General features: G+C 48.1%; 2 protein-coding genes across 2 annotated transcripts; both read right to left on the bottom strand.

Annotated features, from left to right (window-relative positions):
- Positions 1 to 6,801: 6,801 nt before the first annotated feature.
- On the bottom strand, positions 6,802 to 10,550 carry LOC311185993 (protein FAM187B-like; the record flags this gene model as incomplete). The annotated part of the gene is made up of 2 exons (XM_084256878.1): positions 6,802 to 7,177; positions 9,841 to 10,550. The coding sequence occupies 2 exons, from the start codon at positions 10,548 to 10,550 to the stop codon at positions 6,802 to 6,804; spliced, it is 1,086 nt and encodes a 361-aa protein (XP_084113004.1).
- A 5,011-nt stretch (positions 10,551 to 15,561) lies between these two features.
- LOC311185994 (protein FAM187B-like) lies at positions 15,562 to 16,281 on the bottom strand (the record flags this gene model as incomplete). The annotated part of the gene is made up of 1 exon (XM_084256879.1): positions 15,562 to 16,281. One exon carries the CDS (start codon positions 16,279 to 16,281, stop codon positions 15,562 to 15,564), a length of 720 nt encoding a protein of 239 aa, XP_084113005.1.
- Between the last annotated feature and the right edge of the window lie 5,305 nt (positions 16,282 to 21,586).

Below are 21,586 nucleotides of genomic sequence, written 5' to 3' on the forward strand. Positions count from 1 at the left end.
ACGGACTTTGACCGTGCGTCACCCCACACCCTGCCACGCCTTCCGTGGTGCAGGTCCCCGCTGACCACCCGGCCCTGGCGGGCCCAGCTCAGTGACTCAGGTCTGCCACTGCCTGTTTGCTTGGCCTCGGTCGGCTGGCCCAGCCGCATGAGGTCAGTTCGTTCATAAGTGAGTTCTGGGAAGGCTGTGCCAGGCGGCAGCCCAGGGGAGGGAGAGGCAGGCTCGCTGGGAGAACGGGCTGTTCTGGGCACCCCTCCCCCTCGCCACGGGCAGCTCTCAGAGGCTGATCTCACCCCTGGCTCAGGAGCAGGACAGTGCGGGCCCCGCAAATTCAGAATCTGGACCCCACTATCTGGGTTCAAGTCCCTGTCACGTGGGTTAAATGATCCTGCCCCCCTCCCTTCTCCCTCCCCCCATCTCGATGTTCTGGAGAGTATCAGGCACAGAATATCTGCACTGAACAGGGTTTGCTATCATTGCTGCTTTTCTGCCAGAACTACTTAAGTATTTATTTATTTATTTTTAAAGATTTATTTATTTATGCATATAAGTACTGGGGCACAGGCCAGAGATGTGGGGGGTGAGAGGATTCACCAGAGGCAGAGTGGGGAGCAGAACAGTAAGATCCACTGAAATACACTGCTGAGGGGAGCAGCGGACAGGACAGGAGAGGTCTGCTGCACCATGTGGGTCACCTCCCTGGCCAGCCGGGGATCGAACTCGTGCTGCAGAGGCTGTGGACAGCTTCACAGTGTTGTGTTTTAACCTCTTGCGCCACCAGGGAGTCCCCTACTTAAGTATTTAACAGCAAGGACTCTGGAGCCAGCCTGGTTAGATTCAACCCCCAGCCCCAACACTTGTTACCTATGTAACATCAAACATGGATCCTAACCTTTCTGGGCCTCAGTTTCCTCATCTGTAAATGGGGATGATGATTACTTATGCCTTGTCGGGTGCAGTGAGGACTAAATGAGTTACCACCTGCCAAGTACCTAGAATAGCACCTGGCACAGTGAACACTCTGTGCTATTGCAAATGGCGTTAGAAAAGGTTTGATCTCTTTCCATTAAGGTAGCTAAGCTGCTGGTATGTAATCCTGGAACGGCCCCATCACCTCTGGGGAAGTAACTGCTTGAGGATTAAGACAGTGTGTGTGCATGCCACGCACGCATGCACACATGCATGCACACACAGATGAAGGCAGACAACCTTGGGGTATATGAGCACCTGGATCTAACCATGCCTGAAGCAGACTTCCAATTTTAAGAGCCAATGAGCTAGTTTAAACCATTTTTGCTTAGATGTCTATGACTTGCAGCCAAACGTGTTCTAATACAGAAGGCTATTGGGGAACTCAAATAACAGATAGAGATGGCATGTAGGGAAGCAAGGGACTAAGGAAAGGACCAGAAGTGGCGCCGCTGTGAAGAGTAGGCCATGTGGAGGCAACAAGCCTCCTGAGCCAGAATCCCAGCTGCTGCTGCCTGTGGTGACTGCAGAATGGATGTAATCATTCCCTCATCCCTGTTTATAGTCTTTCCCATGAAGAGATGGCCTCTATTTCCCAACCCCTTAAATTTGGGTTGACGTTGTAACTTGTTTGGCCAGTAAAACATGGTGGACATGATGCTGTGCTAGTTCCAACCTTAAGCTTCAAGAAGACTTGCAGTTTTCACTTGCTCTCTTGGACTGTTGCCATGACCTTGGGGACATGTTTGCATTAGTCTGCTGGATGGTTAGAGACTAGAGGCTCCCCCAGACCCTTGAATCAAAGACATCTGCTCACCCAGAGGAGCTGCACGATGGCCTGGCTAAAACCTGAAGAACCACCCAACTGAGTCCAGCCTGTAATACTAACCCATAGAATGGAGAGAGAAATAATTATATTAAGCCCCTGAGTTTTGGGTGGTTGCTCATGCTGCAGTAGATAACTGATCCCCTAGATTAATCCAGCCTTGCCCAGGGGCCTTCCCCAGCCCTGACCTTCAGATCACATGGCTAGTTCTGAGCCTGGGCCTCAAGAGACTTTGCAGCTTCTGTGCACTTCTGGACCCCTGCCACCACTGTGAGGACAGACCTGGGTTGGCCTGCTGGAGAATGAGACACCATGTGACAGAGACCCCAAGTGCCCCAGCCCAAGGGACCTAGTCCAGCCTGCAGACTCCTGAACAGGTGAGAGGACTCAGTCAAGGTCAGCAGAGCCAATCCCCGCCCACTGCTGATCAGAGAAGCAGAAATGGTACCAGTAAGACCAGAAGAATTACCCAGCTAGTGTGTAGACTTATAAGCCATAATACATGCTTGCTATTTTAATTCTCTGACTTGGGGGATATTTTGTTTTGCAGCCATCACTGATACACTCACTTTGTATCAAGGGGAAGTGAATTCACCTCTCTGGACCTTGGTTTTCTTCTATGCAAAATAGGAATCCTTTGGGGTGGTCATGAAGAAGGTATGAGCTCATTACCCTACAGCTCTTAGCACAGTGCCTGGCAGAGGATCAGCACTCAATTAATGACATTAATTAATTCACCCTGAAAAAGAGGTAAAATAAAAGACAAAGAAACCACTGAGAAAATACCTCTTTCCTGTTGAATGTCCTTGCCTTCTCTGTCTAGCTGTGGATCATTCCAGAGTGGCTGCCCACTCACTTCCAAGCCCCTTTGCAGTTCATGTCACCAACACAGAGACCTCCCTTGGGAAGAGGTGCACCCTGCATGAGGCCTTCCTGTTCAGGAAAGGCAGCTGCACTGCAGTTAGAACAAGTTGAGAGCTCAGTTAGATCGGATCCTGAGGAATGAATCTCCCCAAGATGTCCGGGGCAGGTTTTCCAAAGACACCTCACTTTAGCATGTGGATGATTTCAAATTAAGGTTAATCAAGGCCCTCTAGCTCAGGAGAAAATTTGCCACTCCTTTAACAACCTAGAAAAATGAAAATTGGGGCTATTACCCAGCATTTGGATCACTCTCCGATCCATACACAACAATAAACTCCAAATGAATTAAAGATTTAGATATAAGACCTGTAACAATAAAATATATAGAAGTAAACATAGATTTTGATAAAGATGTTTTGGAAACATTCCCTATGACAAGGGAATAAAAACAAAAATAAACAACTAGAATTATCTTAAGTGAGAAGCTTTCATACAGTCAAAGAAAATATAAGAAGGTTAAAAAGACAGCTTACTGAATGAGAGAAAATATTTACTCCATATATAACTGCTGAGGGGTTAATATCCAAGATATATTAAAAAAAACTCATACAATTCAACAATAAGAAAACAAACAACCCAATTAATAAATGGGCAGCAAATATGAACAGACAGTTCACCAAACAGAATCACGTCCAATAAGAGAGATGCAGATTAAAACCACAGTGAGGGGGCCTCCCTGGTGGTGCAAAGGGTTAAGACAGAACCCATGAAGCTGTCCGCAGCCACTGCAGCACAAGTTCGATCCCCCAGCTGGCCAGGGAGGTGACCCACCTTTCCTGACTTGCCCGCTGCTCCCCTCAGCAGTGTATTTCATCAGTCTGCCTGTTCTGTTCCCCATTCTGTCTCTGGTGGATCGTCTCACCCTCCGGCATATCTGGCCTGTACCCTGATTCTTGTACAAATAAATAAATAAATAGATTTTTAAGGGAAAAAAAAAACAAACTAAAAATGGAACTACCCTAAGTTCCAGCAATCTCATTCTTGGGCATCCAGCCAAAGAATATGAAGTCATCAACACAAAAAATGACATGCGCCACATCATCCATAGCAACATTATTTATCAATACAATTGCAAGGACATAGAAGCAGCTAAATGGCCGTCAATAGACAATTGGATCAAAAAAGAGTTTGTGCAATGCACATAGTAACCAGCCAGCTCAAGAGGATGCTAACTAATTAATAACTACGTAGTACTCTAAATTGGCTGAACATTTATTTTATAAATTCTGGGGATTACTACTTAATGACTAAGACCATTCTGGTGAGAGCACCAGAATAGGAGTTCTAGCTTGAAAAGTAAAAATGTCTGCACCCCTAGACCCTCAGGCCTTACTCTAGGTCAATTAAATCAGAATAAACCAAACCCACACAATATACAACACGGAGAATGAACCCTAGTGTAGACCAGGAACTGGTGATGATGATGTATCATTGTAGGGCCACTAATTGTAACACTGGTGTGGGATGTCGGGGAGAGGGGCTGGTCTTTGTGGGCACAGGAGTGTCTGAGAACTCTCTGTCCTGGCTGTTCAGTCTGCTGTGAACTGAAAACTGTTCTAAAAAAAATAATCAAGTCTTTTAAAAATTTACAACACGGAAGGGAAAGGGGTGGAACAAGAGAGTTAAAAATGGAATATGGGGCATGTTTTGTCTTAGGCTGCTTCTGCAGGGGTGGGGAGGGCTAACAAGGACAGCCCTGGCCATTTCTTCTGCAAAGCCATAGAAACTTCTCATTGTCTCGGGGGCCACCTGCGGGGGGACTGACACCCCACTCTGGCCTAGGGGTGCTGACCTTCACTTGTAAGGTCACAGAACTCGACGTTTTCTGAATCTCCTTTTAAAATGGACATCAGGAGGCTTCCCCTGGTTCCGCAGGCGGTTGAGCACTGTGCTTTGAAGCTGTCTTTAGCCTCTGCAGTGCTGGTTCGATCCCGGTGAGGCAGTGAGGGTCCCACATGGTGAGCAGACCTCTCCTCTCTCGCCCGCTGCTCCGCTCAGCAGTGTATTTCATCAGTCTGCCTGTTCTGTTCCCCGCTCTGGCTCTGGTGAATCCTCTCACCCTCCCATGCATCTGGCCTGTACCCCGACTCTTGAATAAAATAAATAAATCTTAAAAAAAAAAAAAAAAAGGACATCAGGGCCTCCTTGGTGGCACAAGGTGTTAAGCGTCAGCACTCTGAAGCTGTCCACAGCCACCGCAGCATGAATTTAATCTCTGGCCAGGGAGCTGACCCACCAGGCGCAGCAGACCTCTCCTGCCTTGTCTGCTACTCTCCTCAGCAGTGTATTTCAGTCAATCTGCCTGTTCTGCTCCCCACTCTGTCTCTGGTGAATCCTCTCATCCCTCCCTACCTCTGGCCTTCCCCCCATTCTTGGATGCATAAACAAAATAAATGCTTTGAAAAAATGGACATCAATTCTCTTACCCGCCCCCAGCCTACACCCCAGTTTTATGCAAAAATAAAATAAAATATTATAAATATTTTAATAAACAAAATGGATATCAAAGCCCACCCCTCCAGGGCTCAAAAGCCTCCGGGAGCTCCCATCTTACTTCAAATCGGCTCCTAGGCTCTGCCCACAGCAATCTGCCAGGGAGCTTCCTCCTGCCAGCCCGCGGGCCTCTGTCCTGCAGGACAGCTTTATATGATGCAGCTAATCAAGGGAGTGACACCCCAATCGTCATGAGATTCTGTTGGTTAGAAGTCAGGCACTGGTGCCGTCCACACTGACGGGGGCACCAAGAAGCAGAAGTCTGGGGCACCTGAGGGTCTGCCTGCCACTGCGGGGCACCAACCACTTGGGTCATGGGTGGTGGGACTTGGGTCACCCCTGGGTGTTGGACTCTTGTGAGGCTCAGGCTGAGCCCCCTCCGGTCACGACCCAGACGGGGCAGCTAACACTGTGGGCTTCCTGGGAGCAGGTGGCGGTGGGGGCGGGAGAGGCAAAGATCATCGCTGGCCCCTTCCCAAGTTCACCATGTACCCCCAGGCAGGTTGATGGAGCCCTCTGCACCTTGATTTCTCAGCTGCAAAGCAAAGTCCACGGTAGCCACAGCCTCAAAATGCTTGTGAGGGGTTTGGTTCTGACCCTGCCAGGAGGCCCACGGGTATTCACTGTTATCATGATTCTCTGCCTCTGCTTCCCAGTGGACCTCCCACCATTTCTGCAGTAATCTTTGCATCTCTAGCACCACCCGAAATGAGGGGTACACTCTGCCTTCCCCTCTGGGACAAAAGCTCTATTCTGGAAGTTTCAAATCTGTTCTGTGGTTGCCTCACAATGGAATCTCAGGATAATGAATCTCAATGGCATGAATATTTTATCTCTGGCTCTTGCCCTGTGCTAAACAGTGCACATAATTTCTGGGAACAGCCAGGCCTGGTGATTCCCGTGGGTTGGCTGGGCCAGGTCTGGCGCCTTGTCTGAGGGGGAGGCCTGTCTCCCAGCTCAGGGTTTCTTCTGAGGGGTGTGTGTGTGTTGGTGGGAGGGGGGTCTCCACTGCAAAAGCCAGGAAGGGTGACACATGCCTGGCAGCTCCTGCTCCAGCACCACCTTTTGAGGTGGGGCGCCATAGCTAAGCCTGAAGGCCCTAGGCACAAAAAGGGGCCGGTGAGGCAAGCAACAGGAAGGAAAGGCCCAGCCCAGACTGGTGGCTCTGGGGTTACCCACTCCCATTTCCTGTGTCTCAGCTCCTATCCTCTGGGGAGTGTTGCGAATGAGGTTTACCACACCTGCGATTCACCCCCGAAATGGCCTTATCCCATTCTCCCGCCTTCCTTGCTGTGAGGAACACAGGGCTTGAGCTGGGCAACTTGGGTCAAGAGCCAGCTTGAACTAGAGCCCCCTCCAATTAGCAGAAAGTGTCTTGCCTCAGTTTCCCCATCTGTGCAGCAGTGGTAGCTAATGAGTTCACTGAGCAGGACCCAGAACAGGGGAGGTTTCAGTGGTCTTTAGCTGTGGCCCCAGGCCGGTCTTGTTCCCACCCATCTGGAGTGGGGTGGGGGCACGCACAAGGGCTGCCAGGGGAGGCCAGCGAGGCCAGCAGGGGCGGGAGGCGGGTCTCGGCATGAAGCCTTGCTTTATTGCACCAGCAGCACCTGCTTGCTCCTCTTGTCCTGGGAAGGGTGGAGGAACTTGAAGAGCACAAGGAACAGGCCAAGGGCCGTGCCCACCAGCAGCATGAGCTTCAGCCCCCTGAGGACTGAGTCGGCCTTCCCCTTGTGCGTGTCCTCCTGGGACTCAGCCTCCTCTTTCTGTATGACCAGGATCTCGGGGTCAGGCTTGGGGTTGAAACGTGCCACCAGCTCCTGCTGCACGAAGCACTTGTAAATGGCTGGCTGGAAGATCTGTAGCCGCCGGCCGCCATTGGAGGGATCCAGGACTGTGCTGCTGGTCTGGCCCGAAAGCTGGCCCTGCCATGTCAGGGGGACGCTGTTGGCTTCCCAGATGACGGGCCTGCAAAAGGACAAGGTCAGCTGCAGCACTCCGAGGGGGAGAGGGTATTTGAGAAGGGGTAGGCCAGGCTCAGCTCCCTCCCTTGGGAATGGCACACAGAAGGCTCCCCCCGGAGAGAAGAAGCAGGGCGCTGGGAATGCTCAGAGCCCATCCCTTACAGAGTGGGAGACCCGGCCAGAGTCTTTAGCTCCAATTCCTCATCTGAAAATGGGCGTAAAGACTGCACCTACCTCAGCGGCTTACTGGGAGGATTAGCAAGAACTTTCCCTAAAGGATTTATGCCTCCCTTGACCAGCCTGGCCTCCTTCCTTCCACCTTCCTGCTCACTCACCCTGCCTGAGCCTCAATGACCTTCTAGATGCTTCTCTACTAAGCTGGCGTCTAACAAGTCCGGCCTCAGGGCCTTTGTCCTGCCTGACTGTTGCCTGACCTAGAATGTTCTCCCTCAGTCCACGTGGCTCCCTCCCCCCGCCAGTCTTGGCTTAAATGCCTCCTGCTCAGAAGCCACTCTATTTAAAACTCTCCCTCCCCACTCCTGTTACCCCCTCCTGCCCTATCACCATCTGAAATACTGTATGTTTTATTCACGTAACTGTGTCTTGCTCCACGGGGGCAGGAATGTCAGTTTTGTTCTTCGCTGCATCCCAGGTACCTAGGACAGTGCTCAGGAGAATCCCAGGTCCCACATGCCCTGGCGGCTGTGGACAGAGCGCTCCACAGAGCACACTGACAAGGCCAGAGGCCGCGCCCGCACTGGCTGACACCCCCTTATTGTCAGCCATGGGACCGGCACACGAGTCGTGCCTTTACCGGCACCACCTCAGACATCACCATCACCCCATGAAGCCAGGGCCAGCACAACCTCTGTGCTGAATCTCATAGTGTCCCCCCCTCCCCCTGCCATCCATGGCCTCACTAGAGCCTCAGCCTGTGACCTTATCTGGAAATAGGGCCATGCAGGTGGGACTAGTTAAGGTGAGCTCATGCTGGGGTGGGCCCCAAATTCAAGGTGAACTGCATCTTCGAGAAAAAGACAAGCCGGAGACCCAGAGACGCAGGCCCGGGATGGTGGAGGTCAGAGGGAGGCAGCTTGGATGGCAGAGGTTAGAGCAAGGCAGCCTCGAGCCAAGGAAACTGGAGGAAGGAGCCCGCCCGCCTGGGGTGGGGGGCAGGTGAAGCCTCGCTGACACCTTGATTTTGAATTCTAGCCTCCAGAACTGCAAGAGAACTAACTTTTGTTTTAAACCGCCCTGCTTGTGGTATTTGTCCTGGCCGCACTAGTAACAAGCAAAATCCCGATTGTACAGACAGGGAGGCTGAGGCCCCCAGGGCAGCCGCAGGTCCCAGGCCCCAGGCTATAAAGCAGCCTCGACTGGTCTGGAGCCCGAGACAGAGGCCTTGGGGACCCCCTCGGTTTTCTCTTCAATCTCCCCAGACAGACGGGGCACGGGAGTTCCTAGTCTGGCAAGTGGTCTGGAGTGGGTGCCCAGCCCAGGTGCTGGGGCGGAGGCAGGGGTGGGGGTGGGGGGGTGGGGGGGTGGGGGGTGGGGTGTAGTGTCATGGGCCACATTCACTTTCCTGCACTTCTGAGTTGTGGGGTGTTTTTAGGGAATGGGGGCTACTTTTATACTTAAAGGAGGAGGAAGCAAAGACGGGGCACAAATGGGCGAGAGAGAGAGAGACAGAGAGAGAGAGAGAGAGAGAGAGAGAGAGAGAGAGAGAGAGAGAGGACTAGGAGTCCCAGCTGGAATAAATAAGGGAAAGAAAACCAGATGGAGGTGGGGCCAGAGACCACTGTGCCTGGAGTGGCAGAAATGCCAGAGGCTGCTCGGGGGCTCCCCTCTGACCAGTGTCCCCTGCAGAGGAGGAGCTGCCACTGCCATGTGAGGAAGGAGGTGAGGAGGGCCCCAGGGCCCCATGCATGTGGGGTTTAGGGTCTGTGTGGCCACTCCCATCATGGATCCCCTGGCAAGGATGCCCCTCCAAGCTGCAGTTTCCCTGTCTGTTGTATGCACCTCCCCACCCTGAGCTCCTGGGGCACGGGAGGAGGGACATGAGAGGATGCGGTCCATGAAGAGAGGTTGCCCAGGCACCAGCCCATGGTGAAAACACTGCACTGAGTGGTAGTAGGTCATATTACTAGAGTAAGAGCAGGTGGGTGAGGGAAGAGGAGAAGGGGAGATTTCCCAGGGGCTTCAGGCTGAAAGACAAGAACTCCAGGGGTGTCCCTGGGGCACTACCCTCTCTGCTCAAAGCTTGCTAATGCTCCAGATGAATCAGCGGTCATAAAGCCGCACAACCTCCCAGCCCCACCCCCGGCCCCCATCCCAGCCCCGAGCACCCTGGCTGTCTTCCTCCTTAGGCCATGGGCTTCCGAAGGCAGGCCCTGCCGCTGTCTGATGCCCACTGTGTCCAGAGTCTGGCCCAGAGCCAGGCAGGGCAGAGTCAGCCAGGCCCTCCCTGAGTGCTGGTCCTCATTCTACCTGTTCCTCAACAGTGCGTGGCCCCCAGGGGATCCTGCCAAAGCAACACCTAAGGCAGGGAAGAGCGTGTGGGGGAGGGGTTGACCTGCATGGATCCCCCCCACCCACCCCGGATTGACCTCACAGTCTCCAGGCTGGGAGCCTGGTGGGGCGGGGGATGCCGGTGTCAGCCTCTGTCACCTGTAGATGGACCCCAAGGGGCAGGTGAGCCACACAGATTCTGACTCCTCATTGAGCTCAAAGTTGTCAAAGACGACGTACTCCACGTGCAGACTCTTGCACTGGATGCGGCAGGCCTCCACCTGCATCTCGGGCCGCATGCGGCTGGACCACAGCTTCAAGTGTCCCATGTACAGCCAGCAGGGCACCGGCTTCACGTCCAGGGGATCCTGCACGTAGCAGTAGCCCAGCCGTTTCCGCTCCCCCGGCTTCTCGCAGTGGTTACAGTCCTGCCAGGGTTCCCAGAGGGTGAAGATGAACGCCTTACTGCCCAAGCTCAGACTCTCATTCTGCAAGGGCTTCTGGCCCAGGCCTTTGTGTGTGATATGCAGGGTGTTGGCATCCTGGAAGTCAATCCCGTACAGCACACTGCTGTTGCCTTTGTTCCTGCACTGGTAGAAGCCGGTCTGGGAGGGCAGTGGACTTCTGATGAGGAGGCCCTCGGGTGTCAGTCCTAGGTTGTGGACCCTGGTGAGGTTGCTGGACCAGCCGGCACCATCTTGCAGGAAGACGTAAAACCACTGAGCCCCAGAGATGTTGCAGCGCAAGAGGATGTCATTGTCTGAGAGCAGTGCCTTTTGGCATTGTTTGCCTGTGGGACAGCTGATGGACATCTGGGAGCGCAGCACCGGGAGGGCGGAGCTGAGCAGCAACCACAGGACGATCGACATGATGGACTGGGACTGGGGCAGTGGGCGGGCACCACCCAGGCATTGTGAGGTCACCCATGAAACTCAGGCACAGCCTCTGCAGCAGGGTGAGCTGGAGTGCCCCCAATGGGGGCACACAGCATGATCCCCTTCTGCTCTGTGATGCGTTAACACCTTATTTCATTTCTCTTCCCAGCCTCCAGTCTGCTTGGACAGGAAGAAACTTAATTATTGGTTCAGAGTTTCTCTACCACCACCCTGCTTGGGTATTAAAGTGTCACAGGTGAGCATTCCACACTTTTCTTCTGGACACTACTATGTTCTGGGCACACTTTGCGCTGGATGTAGTGTGGGGAGTCAATCCTGTCTGGTTACTTCCTGCTCTCTCCCTGGAAACCCTCTTTTTGGGTCATCCAGACCTCTCTGTTGTGCCCAGAGCACAAGCTAAAGGCTCTGCTGGCCTCAGGACCTTGGCACATGCTCATTCCTGGCTCTTTCCAGGAATTTGATTTTGTTTAAAATCAAATTTAAGATGAAATTTAATAAAATCAATTTTATTTTACTTAAAATCGATTTTACTTATTTTGAATAAATATATATTTTCCTCAGTTGCACCTCCTGAAACCCTTTCTTTAACACCTTCTCCGTCCTGTAATTAAAAGTAGTGATTGTGCAGACTTGACCTGCCCTTCACAAATGCTGACGGAAAGCAAATGTTGGCTGTTGTGACCACAGCAGTAAACAGGTTACGCAAAGCCTCTGCCCTCCTCGAGCTCACCTTCAGTGGATGAGACTGATAATAGCAAATACGTCACACCTCGTGTGAGATACAATCAGTTCTCATTATTCCCTGCAGCTCCAGTCTATAAAGTTGTCATAAACATCAAATTAGCAAATACTAAGAGGTTATTCCTAAGGAAATACAGCCTTGGGTCATAACATTTTTGTCAAGTGATCAACACATCACCTGCTTTTATGTCCATTTCTGTGTGAAGACACTTTATTTAATACACACTGATTTATTAACATTGGGCTTGTAGCCAATGGCCCTAAAATCAAGCCTGAACAAAGCTTATCGAGCAGGTATCTGCTCCACGAGGCACGTGGCTGCCCTCCTGCACTTAGGAACATGAGCCAACACCTCAGCCTCTGCTTAGGGGCCTTAAAAAAAAAAATATTTATTTATTTATGCATTCAAGAACTGGGGTATAAGCCAGAGGTGCAGGGAGGGGTGAGAGGATTCATCAGAGACAGAGTGGGGAGCAGAACAGGCAGACTGACTGAAATACACTGCTGAGGGGAGCAGCAGGCGAGTCAGGAGAGGTCTGCTGCGCCATGTGGGTAGGTGCCTGGCTGGGACTCGAACTCATGCTGCAGTGGCTGTGAATAGCTTGATAGTGCTGTGTCTTTAGCCCCTTGTGTCACCAGCGAGGCCCTTGGGGGCCATTTGAAACAACAAACTTACCAAGAAAAAGCACAAAAGTAAAAACGACAACAAACATGGCACCAGGTAGATGGTGAAATGGCTCCTCAGTTATACAGGAAAATTGAAACAACGGGACCAAGTGTGGCCTAGTCAGCCTCAGCTGGGAACGTGCATGGTGAGGGACGCCAACCTGTCAGCACTCTGCGATGCTATGATTGCTAGGGCATCTATATACTTGATTATTTAGATAGCCCATATATATTTCTCACACATATTTGGTCTTCATTCACAGCTCCTGGCTCACAAGTCCCTAATACCTTGGGATTTCCTAAGCATAGAGAGGGAAAGGTGTCTATTATGTTAATGAGGTGACTGGGGGCGCACCCTGGGATGGGGGGCTGGCTGCCAGGGGAGCCAATCTTGTGATTAGAGGATTGGCTCTTCCAGTCCCATCCCTGACCCCCAGGGAGGAGAGGGAGGAGCTGGAGGTTGAGGTCAATATTGCTGATGGCCAGTGACCTAACTGACTATGCACCGTGTGGCAAAGCCTCCGTAAAAGTCCCAAGGGAGTGGCTTCCGGGTTGGTCAACATCTGGAGACCTGGGGGATGACACACCTGGAGAGGACACAGAAGCTCTGCTCCTTTGCCCTCTGCCCTGCCCTGTGTCTTTTCCATCGGTTGCTCCTTGGTTATATCTTTTGTGATCAACGGGTGATCTGGTGTGTAAATGGACTTTGATCCATGTGGTGTGTAAATGGTGTGTAAATGAGTTGTTCTAGTGCATTATTCAAACCTAAAGAAGGTGTCCTGGGCCTCTGATCTAGAGTCAGTCAGAAGCACAGGTGACAAACGACCTGGGCTCCCAAGTGGGCGTGGTCTCGGGAGACTGAGTCCTTCACCTGCGGAATCTGACGCATGGCCAGGCAGGCAGCTGAAGTGAGTTCAATTCTTGGACATCTGAGAAGTGTCTGTGGGGGTGGGGGAGCCTCCACAGCCCCATGGCAGGGATTGTGCTGCGGGAACCTTACGCTTCTGTAAATGACACCAAAAGCGCCATGGGCATTGGCTTGGAGGTTACAAGGAAATTTTGGCAAGAAGGTGAGTTCACAAGCATTGAATAATGAAGATTGACTGTCAGCATTGCTAAAAACAAAACAGAGCAGGAAATGGGGAGAGACAGTGAGAGGATGGTGTGCGGGCAGGAGCTATTTTAGGGAGGATGATCGGCCTATCTGAGGCCTCTTGGGATGGGAAGTTTCATAAATGCCTGAATGAAGTAGGATAATGGACCATGTGGGTATTTGAAGGAAGAACGGTCCCAGGAGAGGGCCAGAGCCAACGTGCTGGGGGTGAGTACATTTAAAGGGTAAGGAGGCCAGAGTGACTGGCAGGAGTGGACAAGGGAGATGGCGAATGGATGAGGCTAGAGGTTCACTTAGGTCTTGCTAAGACATCTTGCCTTGCTTCCGAACCTGGGGCGCCCTCAGTCATGGTCCTGAGCCCCGGGGGGGAACCTCCACAGGTTATATTTAGCATAAACTGTATGCCTAGAGCCTATAACCATTGCTTCTATGACATCTTTCCAACAGGGAAATATAATGGACCCAAGTTTGTATGAGCCTAAAAACATATAAAGTAAAACCTGATAATTTTGAATGTTAGGCAAATCCACGTGAAAAAAATAGTAGAGATAAAAAAAAATTGATCTAGGGCCTCCCTGCTGGTACAAGGGATTAAGTCACAACACCATGAAACTATCCTCAGCCACTGCAGCACGAATTCGATCCCCAGCCGGGGAGCTACCCACATGGCGCAGCAGACCTCTCCTGTCTTGCCTGCTCCTCCCCTCAGCTGTGTATTTTAGTCCATACTCCTATTCTGCTCCCCACTCTGTCTCTGGTGCATCCTCTCAACCTCACACCTCTGGCCTACACCCCAGTTCTTCTACACAAAAGGAAAAAAAGTACAATAAAGAATATCAACAAACCAAAAAAGTTTGACTGAGATTGTTCTTCAAAAAGGTGACTGAGATAGATAAAGCTCTTGAAGACTGATCGAGGAAAAAAAGAGAACAAGGCTAAATAACTAATGTCAGTAATGAAAAAAGACACATCACTTCTGATTAACTTACAGCCATCAAAGGATGAGAGGAAATTATAACTTTTGGCCAAAACTATTGAACATTTAGATAAAATGGATAAATTAATTGAAAAACAACCCTGGCACAATGAAAAAGTCTATATTTACTCTTAAAGGGATAGAATCTATACTTAAAAACCCATGCACAGCACACTTCTAAGCCCAGAAAACTTTACCAGTGGATTCTTGCAAAAATTTCCCACCAATTAAGAAATAGCATCAAATTTTAAAACCTGACCAGGTGTCAAAAAAGATGGAACATTTCCACGCTTCTGTGAGACCTTTCATAAACATGCACACACTATCTTAAGCAAAATATTAGCAAATTGCCCCCAGTAATAAATAAAATAAATTCATGACCCCATTGGGCCTACTTCAGGGAGGCAAAATAAACAGTTGCTCAAACTAAACACTTAGTCATGATTCAAAATTTTGGCCTACTAAAGAGGAATTTTATTAACCTGATCACACTTTTTTATTAAAAATTTAGGAGCAAAATTATACTTAATCGAGAAGTATTAATAACATAAGCGTGCCTGCCACCAACTTCTCTGTTTAGCATTTTATTGGCGGTGAATTTAACAAAATAATTAGGTACGAAGGCAGACACAAATACTGAACATGTTTCTATTTACCGACAGCTAAGATGAAAGATGACATTTAAAGGATTATTTGTGATCGCATGAAGAAATCAAATCTGCAGGCATAAATATAATCAAAGACAGGTAAAACCTCTAAATTAATAACTACACATTACTGGGAGAAACTAAAGAAAGCCTACGTAATGGAAGTTTTTGTAACTTTCATGGATTGAAAGACGACATATACCGCATCTACCCAAATTTATCTTTCGATTCAATGAAGTCCCAATTTTTTTTAAATAAAAGTTTTTGGATAAAAACTACAACCTGTTTCCAAAAGTTCTACCCAAGGAGCCAAGAATAACCACATTATCCCAATGGAAAAAGCTGGAAAACGAATGCTACCTGGTATTTTGACTTATTTTAAAGGAACAAGAACTAAGACATGGAGGTATTGCTGAAAGGCACTTAGACAAATTGTGTGAGTCCCCTAAGATGACAGAAGCCACACTAGCCTCTATGAGGGCATAAACACAGGCTGGAGTGTCTTGACCTCTACGTTTTTACCTTTGGTCTCCCCCTAAATATGAGGAGCCTCTGCCGGAAGAGACTAGGTCTTTGTTGGTCACTTCTGTGTCCCCAGCATGCCTTGCCCAGGCCCTGAGTCAGAAGGGGCACTGGGGAATTCTCGCCGAATGAACGGTCAGGCCCAGTCAGTGTAGGGATCCCCCACCCCCTATCCCCCGTCCCTCCCACACTGAGCATGAAGACTGGGCAGGGAGGCAGAGGCTGCTGGAAGGTGAATCCCTGGCTGGGTGGACACAGGCAACAAAGCCAGGTGGTGGGGGGGGGGGTGTCAAAGACAGGGCTGGTGCCCTGGTGCTGTCACCTGTAGATGGAGGCCAACGGGCAGGTGAGCCACATGTTGTTGGTCACCTTGTCCAACTGGTAAATGTCAAAGATGAAGTATGGTTGGTTAATTTCTTTGATGTGCTCGCAGGGAACATCAAGACAGGCTTCGACCTGCAGCTCGGGCCGCAGGCGACTGGACTGCACCTTCTTGGCTCTCAGGTAGAGCCAGCAGGGAATGGGCTTCTCCAGGGGGTCCTTGATGTAGCAGTACCCCAACCGTTTGCGCTCCCCTGGCTCCCTGCAGCGGTTACAGTCCTGCCAGGGCTCCCAGTGGGTGAAGACCACCTCCCCGGCCCCCAGCTGCAGGCTCTCATTCCGCAGGGGCTTCTGGCCCAGGCCTTTGTGTGTGATGTGCAGGGTGCTGACATCTTGGAAATCAATCTCATAGTCCACCACGAGGCTGCCGTTGCTGTCCTGGCAGTGATAGAGGCCTGTCTGGGTGGGCTGAGGGCTGGTCAGCTGGAGGCTGCCCCCAGGTAATTTCTTCACGTTAGACATAAAGGACAGCAGCATGGGCTCCTCCTCCAGAATGGATGAGAAGTACCAGAGTGCTCTGGGCTGGTCACACTGTAGGACCACGTCGTTGCCCGAGAGCAGGGCCTGCTGGCAGAGACTCTTGGAGGTACAGCTGATTAGTTTCTGGGTCCACAGAGTGGGGAGAGAAAGGCTAAACAGCCACAGTGGGGCCAGCATGGTGGCCCGGGACTATAGAAGTCAGCTGGGAGCCACCTATTGTGAAGTCACCCACAGAACTTGGGAACCAGCCTCGGGCCAGTGCGGCCTACAGCACAGTGCCATTTGTGTTGCCCGATAGCGTGGGCTAGGCCGCGGGCTCAAAGCGCAGCTGTCCACAGCAGCTGGACAGGAATGAATCAATCTAAGCGAGAACAAATGAGCTAAAAAGCCAAATCATTTGCCCTCTGCAGAAAGAGGGCGGGATGAGACCTAATGGAAGAAGGGGAGACACATAGAAAGGATTGGGCTGTGCAACCTCTAAAACTCAGTGGGAAGATACAATGTCTTGTAGATGGAGAGGATTCTTGAATTAGCACCGAAAAAGACATCATCGTCATCATCATAAGGTTCTGGGGACAAGCAGGTGGGATGGGGGGCTTCTCAAACCTTTGTTCTCTATGGCTCACGTCTTCACTCTCCAGGAGAGATGTCCTTTTCTAGTATCTTCTTTGGCTCCATCTGAGGTAGTACTGGAAGATCTTCCCACCTTGGCCCAGGTGCAATTTCTCAACATGCTTTCTCTGTCCCAAAGTTTGGGACCAAAGGACTCTTGTAAACCTCTAGGCAACTCCACGTTCAAAATAACTATATTCTGGGGTCTCCCTGGTGGTGCAAGGGGTTAAGACACAACCTATGAAGGTGTCTGCAGCCACTACAGCACGAGTTCAATCCCCGGCTAGCCAGGGAGCAACCCACATGCGCAGCAGACCTCTCCTGACTCCCCCACTGCTCCCCTCAGCAGTGCACTTAGGTATCTTAGTACTCCCATCTTAATACTCTCGTTCAGAGATTTTAACAATGTTTAATGATGATTTACTTTGTGCTGTGTCCTTCCTTGATTTTTACCCCTGACAAAAGCTGAATTCTAATCAGACTCTATCTCAAAGGCCTTCCAAATTTTTACCAACTCCAGTCAACATTCACCCCTAACATTCTACATTCCAACCATTCCCCCTAAAGCTTCAGGTTCATTAAATCCATTATCTACCTTTCAAAGTGTGTCAGACATTAGTCTCTATCCTTCTGGTTTCAAATATGTTTTCTTGCGTGCTTTGCTCTGTGTCTAAACCAGTGCCATGTGATTTTAATTTAAATTACAGCACCTGCCCTCACCTCCTGCAATATTCAAAGAGCTGAAATAAAAAAAAAAACCTTTCAACCAAGAATTGTATAACTGAAAAAACTGTCTCCTTCAAAAATGAAAGAAAAATTAAAATATACCCAGATAAGCAAAAGCTGAGAGTGTCTGCTTACTAGAATTGCCTTGTAAACAGTGCTAAAGGGAATCCTTCAGGTTGAAAGAAAAGAATGCTAGACAGTAACTCAAAGTCACACGAAGAAATAAAGATCTCTAATAAAGATACGCAATTATAAAATCCAGCATTATTATACTAATACCCTACCTTTAATTATCTACATGACTACAAGAAAATACATAACACGAACAATTAATCTGTGTTATGTTTGGCAAAATGTACAAACATGTAATTTGTGACATCGGTAACAAAAAGATGATGATAGAAATGTATAGAAGCAGAACTTTTATGTGCTATTAAAGCTAAGTTGATGTAAATTCAAGTTGAAATGTTATAACTTTAGGGATAAATATGTAAAGTAGGGAACTTGGAAGCCAAGAAAACAGCTATAGAATATAATAGGAAATGAGAAGGGAATCAGACATGTCACCGTGGAAACATTAGCTAACACAAAAGAAGGAAATGAGGAACAAAAGAAAACCAAACAAACAACAAAACCAAACTCTGAGGCATTTAGAAAACAAACAGCAAAACGTAGATGTCCCTTCTTATCAGCAATTTCTTTAAATCAAAAATCAGACATTGGCAGCATGGATTTAAAACAAAACATGATCCAACTATGTGCTGCCTACAAGAGACTCACTTTAGATCCAAAGACACATATAGTTTGAAAGTGAAAGGCATGTTTATTTATTTATATATTTTTAATATTTTTTTAAAAAAGATTTATTTATGCATACAAGAACTGGGGTACAGGCCAGAGGTGTGGGGGTGAGAGGATTCACCAGAGACAGAGAGGGGAGCAGAACAGGTGGATCCACTGAAATACACTGCTGAGGGGAGCAGCAGGAGAGACAGAAGAGGTCTGCTGTGCCATGTGGGTAGCTCCCTGGCTGGGGATCAAACTTGTGCTGCAGTGGCTGAGGATTGCTTCATAGGTTGCATCTTAACCACTTGCACCACCGGGGAGGACAGAAAGGAATTTTTAAAGGATATTTCATGCAAATAGTTGCCAAAAGAGAGCTGGAGTGGTTATATCACATAAGACAGAAGAGCCTTTAAATTAAAAAAGGTTTCAAGAATCTAAGGACATACTGTTGGCGTAAATAAATTGAGGCAAGCAAAAATTAAGTGAGTTTATCAAAGAATCAAGACTGAGGACTCTCGCCAGTTACAGCCTCCAGATAGTTCTGGAAAAGTTGTTGGGATTCAGAGTTTCACAATGAGAATTTTATAGAGCCCTCATAGGAAACATTTTACATTTTTCAAGGATTTTTACAGAGAAAGTGTGTGCAGATTTCTGATTACTGTATCTACTTGACATTGTTCATGCACTGGGGACAATAAAGAGGGTTGTTCCAATTTACTGTTCAGAGCCTAATCTTTTGGGAACAGGGAGTTTTAGCAACATCACATCTCTCAGAGTGGACATTTACTGAAGCTACTGATTTTTCTGGAGGAGGCAATTTCCAAAACACTTCTTTTCACAAAGATTGCAATTTTTTCCTGGGCAGTTTCTTTACAGGTCCTGACCAGCCATGTCACAAGTTTTTGTTTGTACCCCATTAGTTGGGACCAGGGAGGGGGGTAGCCACTTAATTGTTAGCTTTGGTTAACAATATATTAATAGGGTTCTCCCTGGTGGCATAAGTTGCCAGGGTTAAGTTGCCCTGTCATTACACTATTACCACTGCTGCGGACTGAGTTCCATCCCCAGTCAGGGAGCTACCCACATGGCGCAGCAGACCTCTCCTGTCTCTCCTGCTGCTCCCCTCAGCAGTATACTTTGGTCAGTCTGCCTGTTCTGTTCCCCACTCTGTCTCTGGTGAATCCTCTCACCCCCCCCCACACCTCTGGCCTGTACCCCAGTTATTGTATGCATAAATAAATAAATAAATAAATATTTTTAAAAATAAATAAAATGAACAAACTCCTTAAAACATATGCTTACGTAAACCAACTCAAGAAGAAATAAGGAACCTCCATAGATCCATAACAAGAGATTGAATGAGTAATTAAAAACCTCACAGCAATGAAAACTCCTGGAAGCAATGGTTTCATAGATTAGTTCAACCACACATTTAAAGGACAGTAACATCAATCCTCCCAAGCTCTTCCAAAAAGTTGAAGAGGAGAAATATTTCCTATTCATTCTACACAGTCAGCATTACCCTGACACCAAAGTCAGATAAAGACATCACAAGAAAAGAAAAACACAGACTAATACCCCTTATAAATATAGGTACATTCTCATGAAAATATTAGCAAAGAAATCCAAGCCTCATAGCTTATAAAAAAGGACCATTTACCATGATCAAGTGGGCTTTATTCAGTATATAGGGGTAGTTCAACCTAAGAAAATCTAAGTAATACACCACATTAACAGAACGAAGCTGGACCCTTTATCTCATGCCACATACAAAAAAAAACCCTCGAAATTGATCAAAGACCTAACTTAATAAGAGCTAAAAAAATAAAACTCTTAAAAGAAAATAATGGGGAAAATCTTCAGGTGTCTAGATCTGGCAGTGATTTCAGGGATATAACAAAGCACACTCAAGAACAACAAAAATAGATAAATGAATAAATAAATAGATAAATATATAAATGAAACTCTACCAAGAAACTCTGTGTATCAAAGGACACTATCAAGGAAGTGAAAAGACAAACCACTGAATGAGAAAAATATTTGCAAAATATATATCTAACAAGGGATTAATATTCAAAATATAAAAAGTATATGCTCAACAAGAACAAAAAAAACCCACAAACCAAAACAAACACAACCCAGTTCAAAAATAGGTAAAAATTTGAAGAGACTTTTCTCCGCAGGACATATGCAGATGAACTATAAGGGCATGAAGGGTGTTCAACATCACTAGGTCTCAGGGAAATAAAAATGAAAACTATGAGATGTCACTTCACAACAACTAGGATGGCTGTAATCAAGAATTCAGAAAATAACAGGTGTGAGTGAAAATGTGATTAGAACCCATGGACATTGCTGAAGGGAATATCAAAGGTGCAGTGGAAAACAGATTGGCAGTTCCTCAGGATTAAATAGAAAACTACCATAGGCCCTAATATTTTCACTCCAAGGTATATATCAAAAGAATTGGAAGCAGATATTTGTATACTGATGTTCACAATAGTGTTATTTACAATAACCAGGGCCTCCCCGGTGATGCAGCGGTTGAGCGCTGGGTTGCGAAGCTGCCCGCCGCCTCTGAGGCGCAGGTTTGATCCCCGGCTGCTCCCCGGCCACCAGAGGAGGGTCCCACATGGCGCAGACCTCTCCTGCCGCCCGCTGCTCCCCTCAGCAGTGTGCTTCGGTCCTTCTGCCTGCTCTGCTCCCCGCTCTGGCTCTGGTGAATTCTCTCATCCTCCCGCACTTCTGACTGTACCCAGTGCATGTATAAACAAACAAACAAACAAATAAATAATACATGTCTCTTTAAAAAAATTATAATAACCAAAAGGTGAAAACAACCCAAATGTCCAACAACAGATAAACAGACGAAATGCAGCATATCTGCAACAATGAAATACTATTCAGCTATGAAAAAGGAACAAAATTTCGATTGTGAGCTTTACTACCACATGGATGGACCTTGAAAACGTACTTAATGATAAACTAGACACATAACGACAAATATTATATGATTCCACTTGGACGAGGCATGGAGAATAGGAAATTTGATAGAGAGAAAAACAGGGGACTAGAGCTTACCAGGGCTGGGCAGATGGGAATGAGGAATTATTGTTTAATTGGTAGATTTTATATATTAGGGATGATGTAAAAAAAGTAGTGATGAGAAGTACACAACATCGTGGATCACCAAAATGATAAATACAATGGTATGTACATTTTATCACAATGAAAATATTTTGAAAAAGGGGAGAGACCTGTATGGAGAGGTGCATGAAAGGGTTGACATTTTACAAAAAGTGGCCAGGGAAGGTATGGATGCAAAGGTGACCTGTACCCAAAGCCCTAAAGAAGGTGA

The sequence above is a fragment of the Talpa europaea genome (assembly GCF_964194135.1).
Source record: "Talpa europaea genome assembly, chromosome: 16".
NCBI classification, from domain to species: Eukaryota; Metazoa; Chordata; class Mammalia; order Eulipotyphla; family Talpidae; genus Talpa; species Talpa europaea.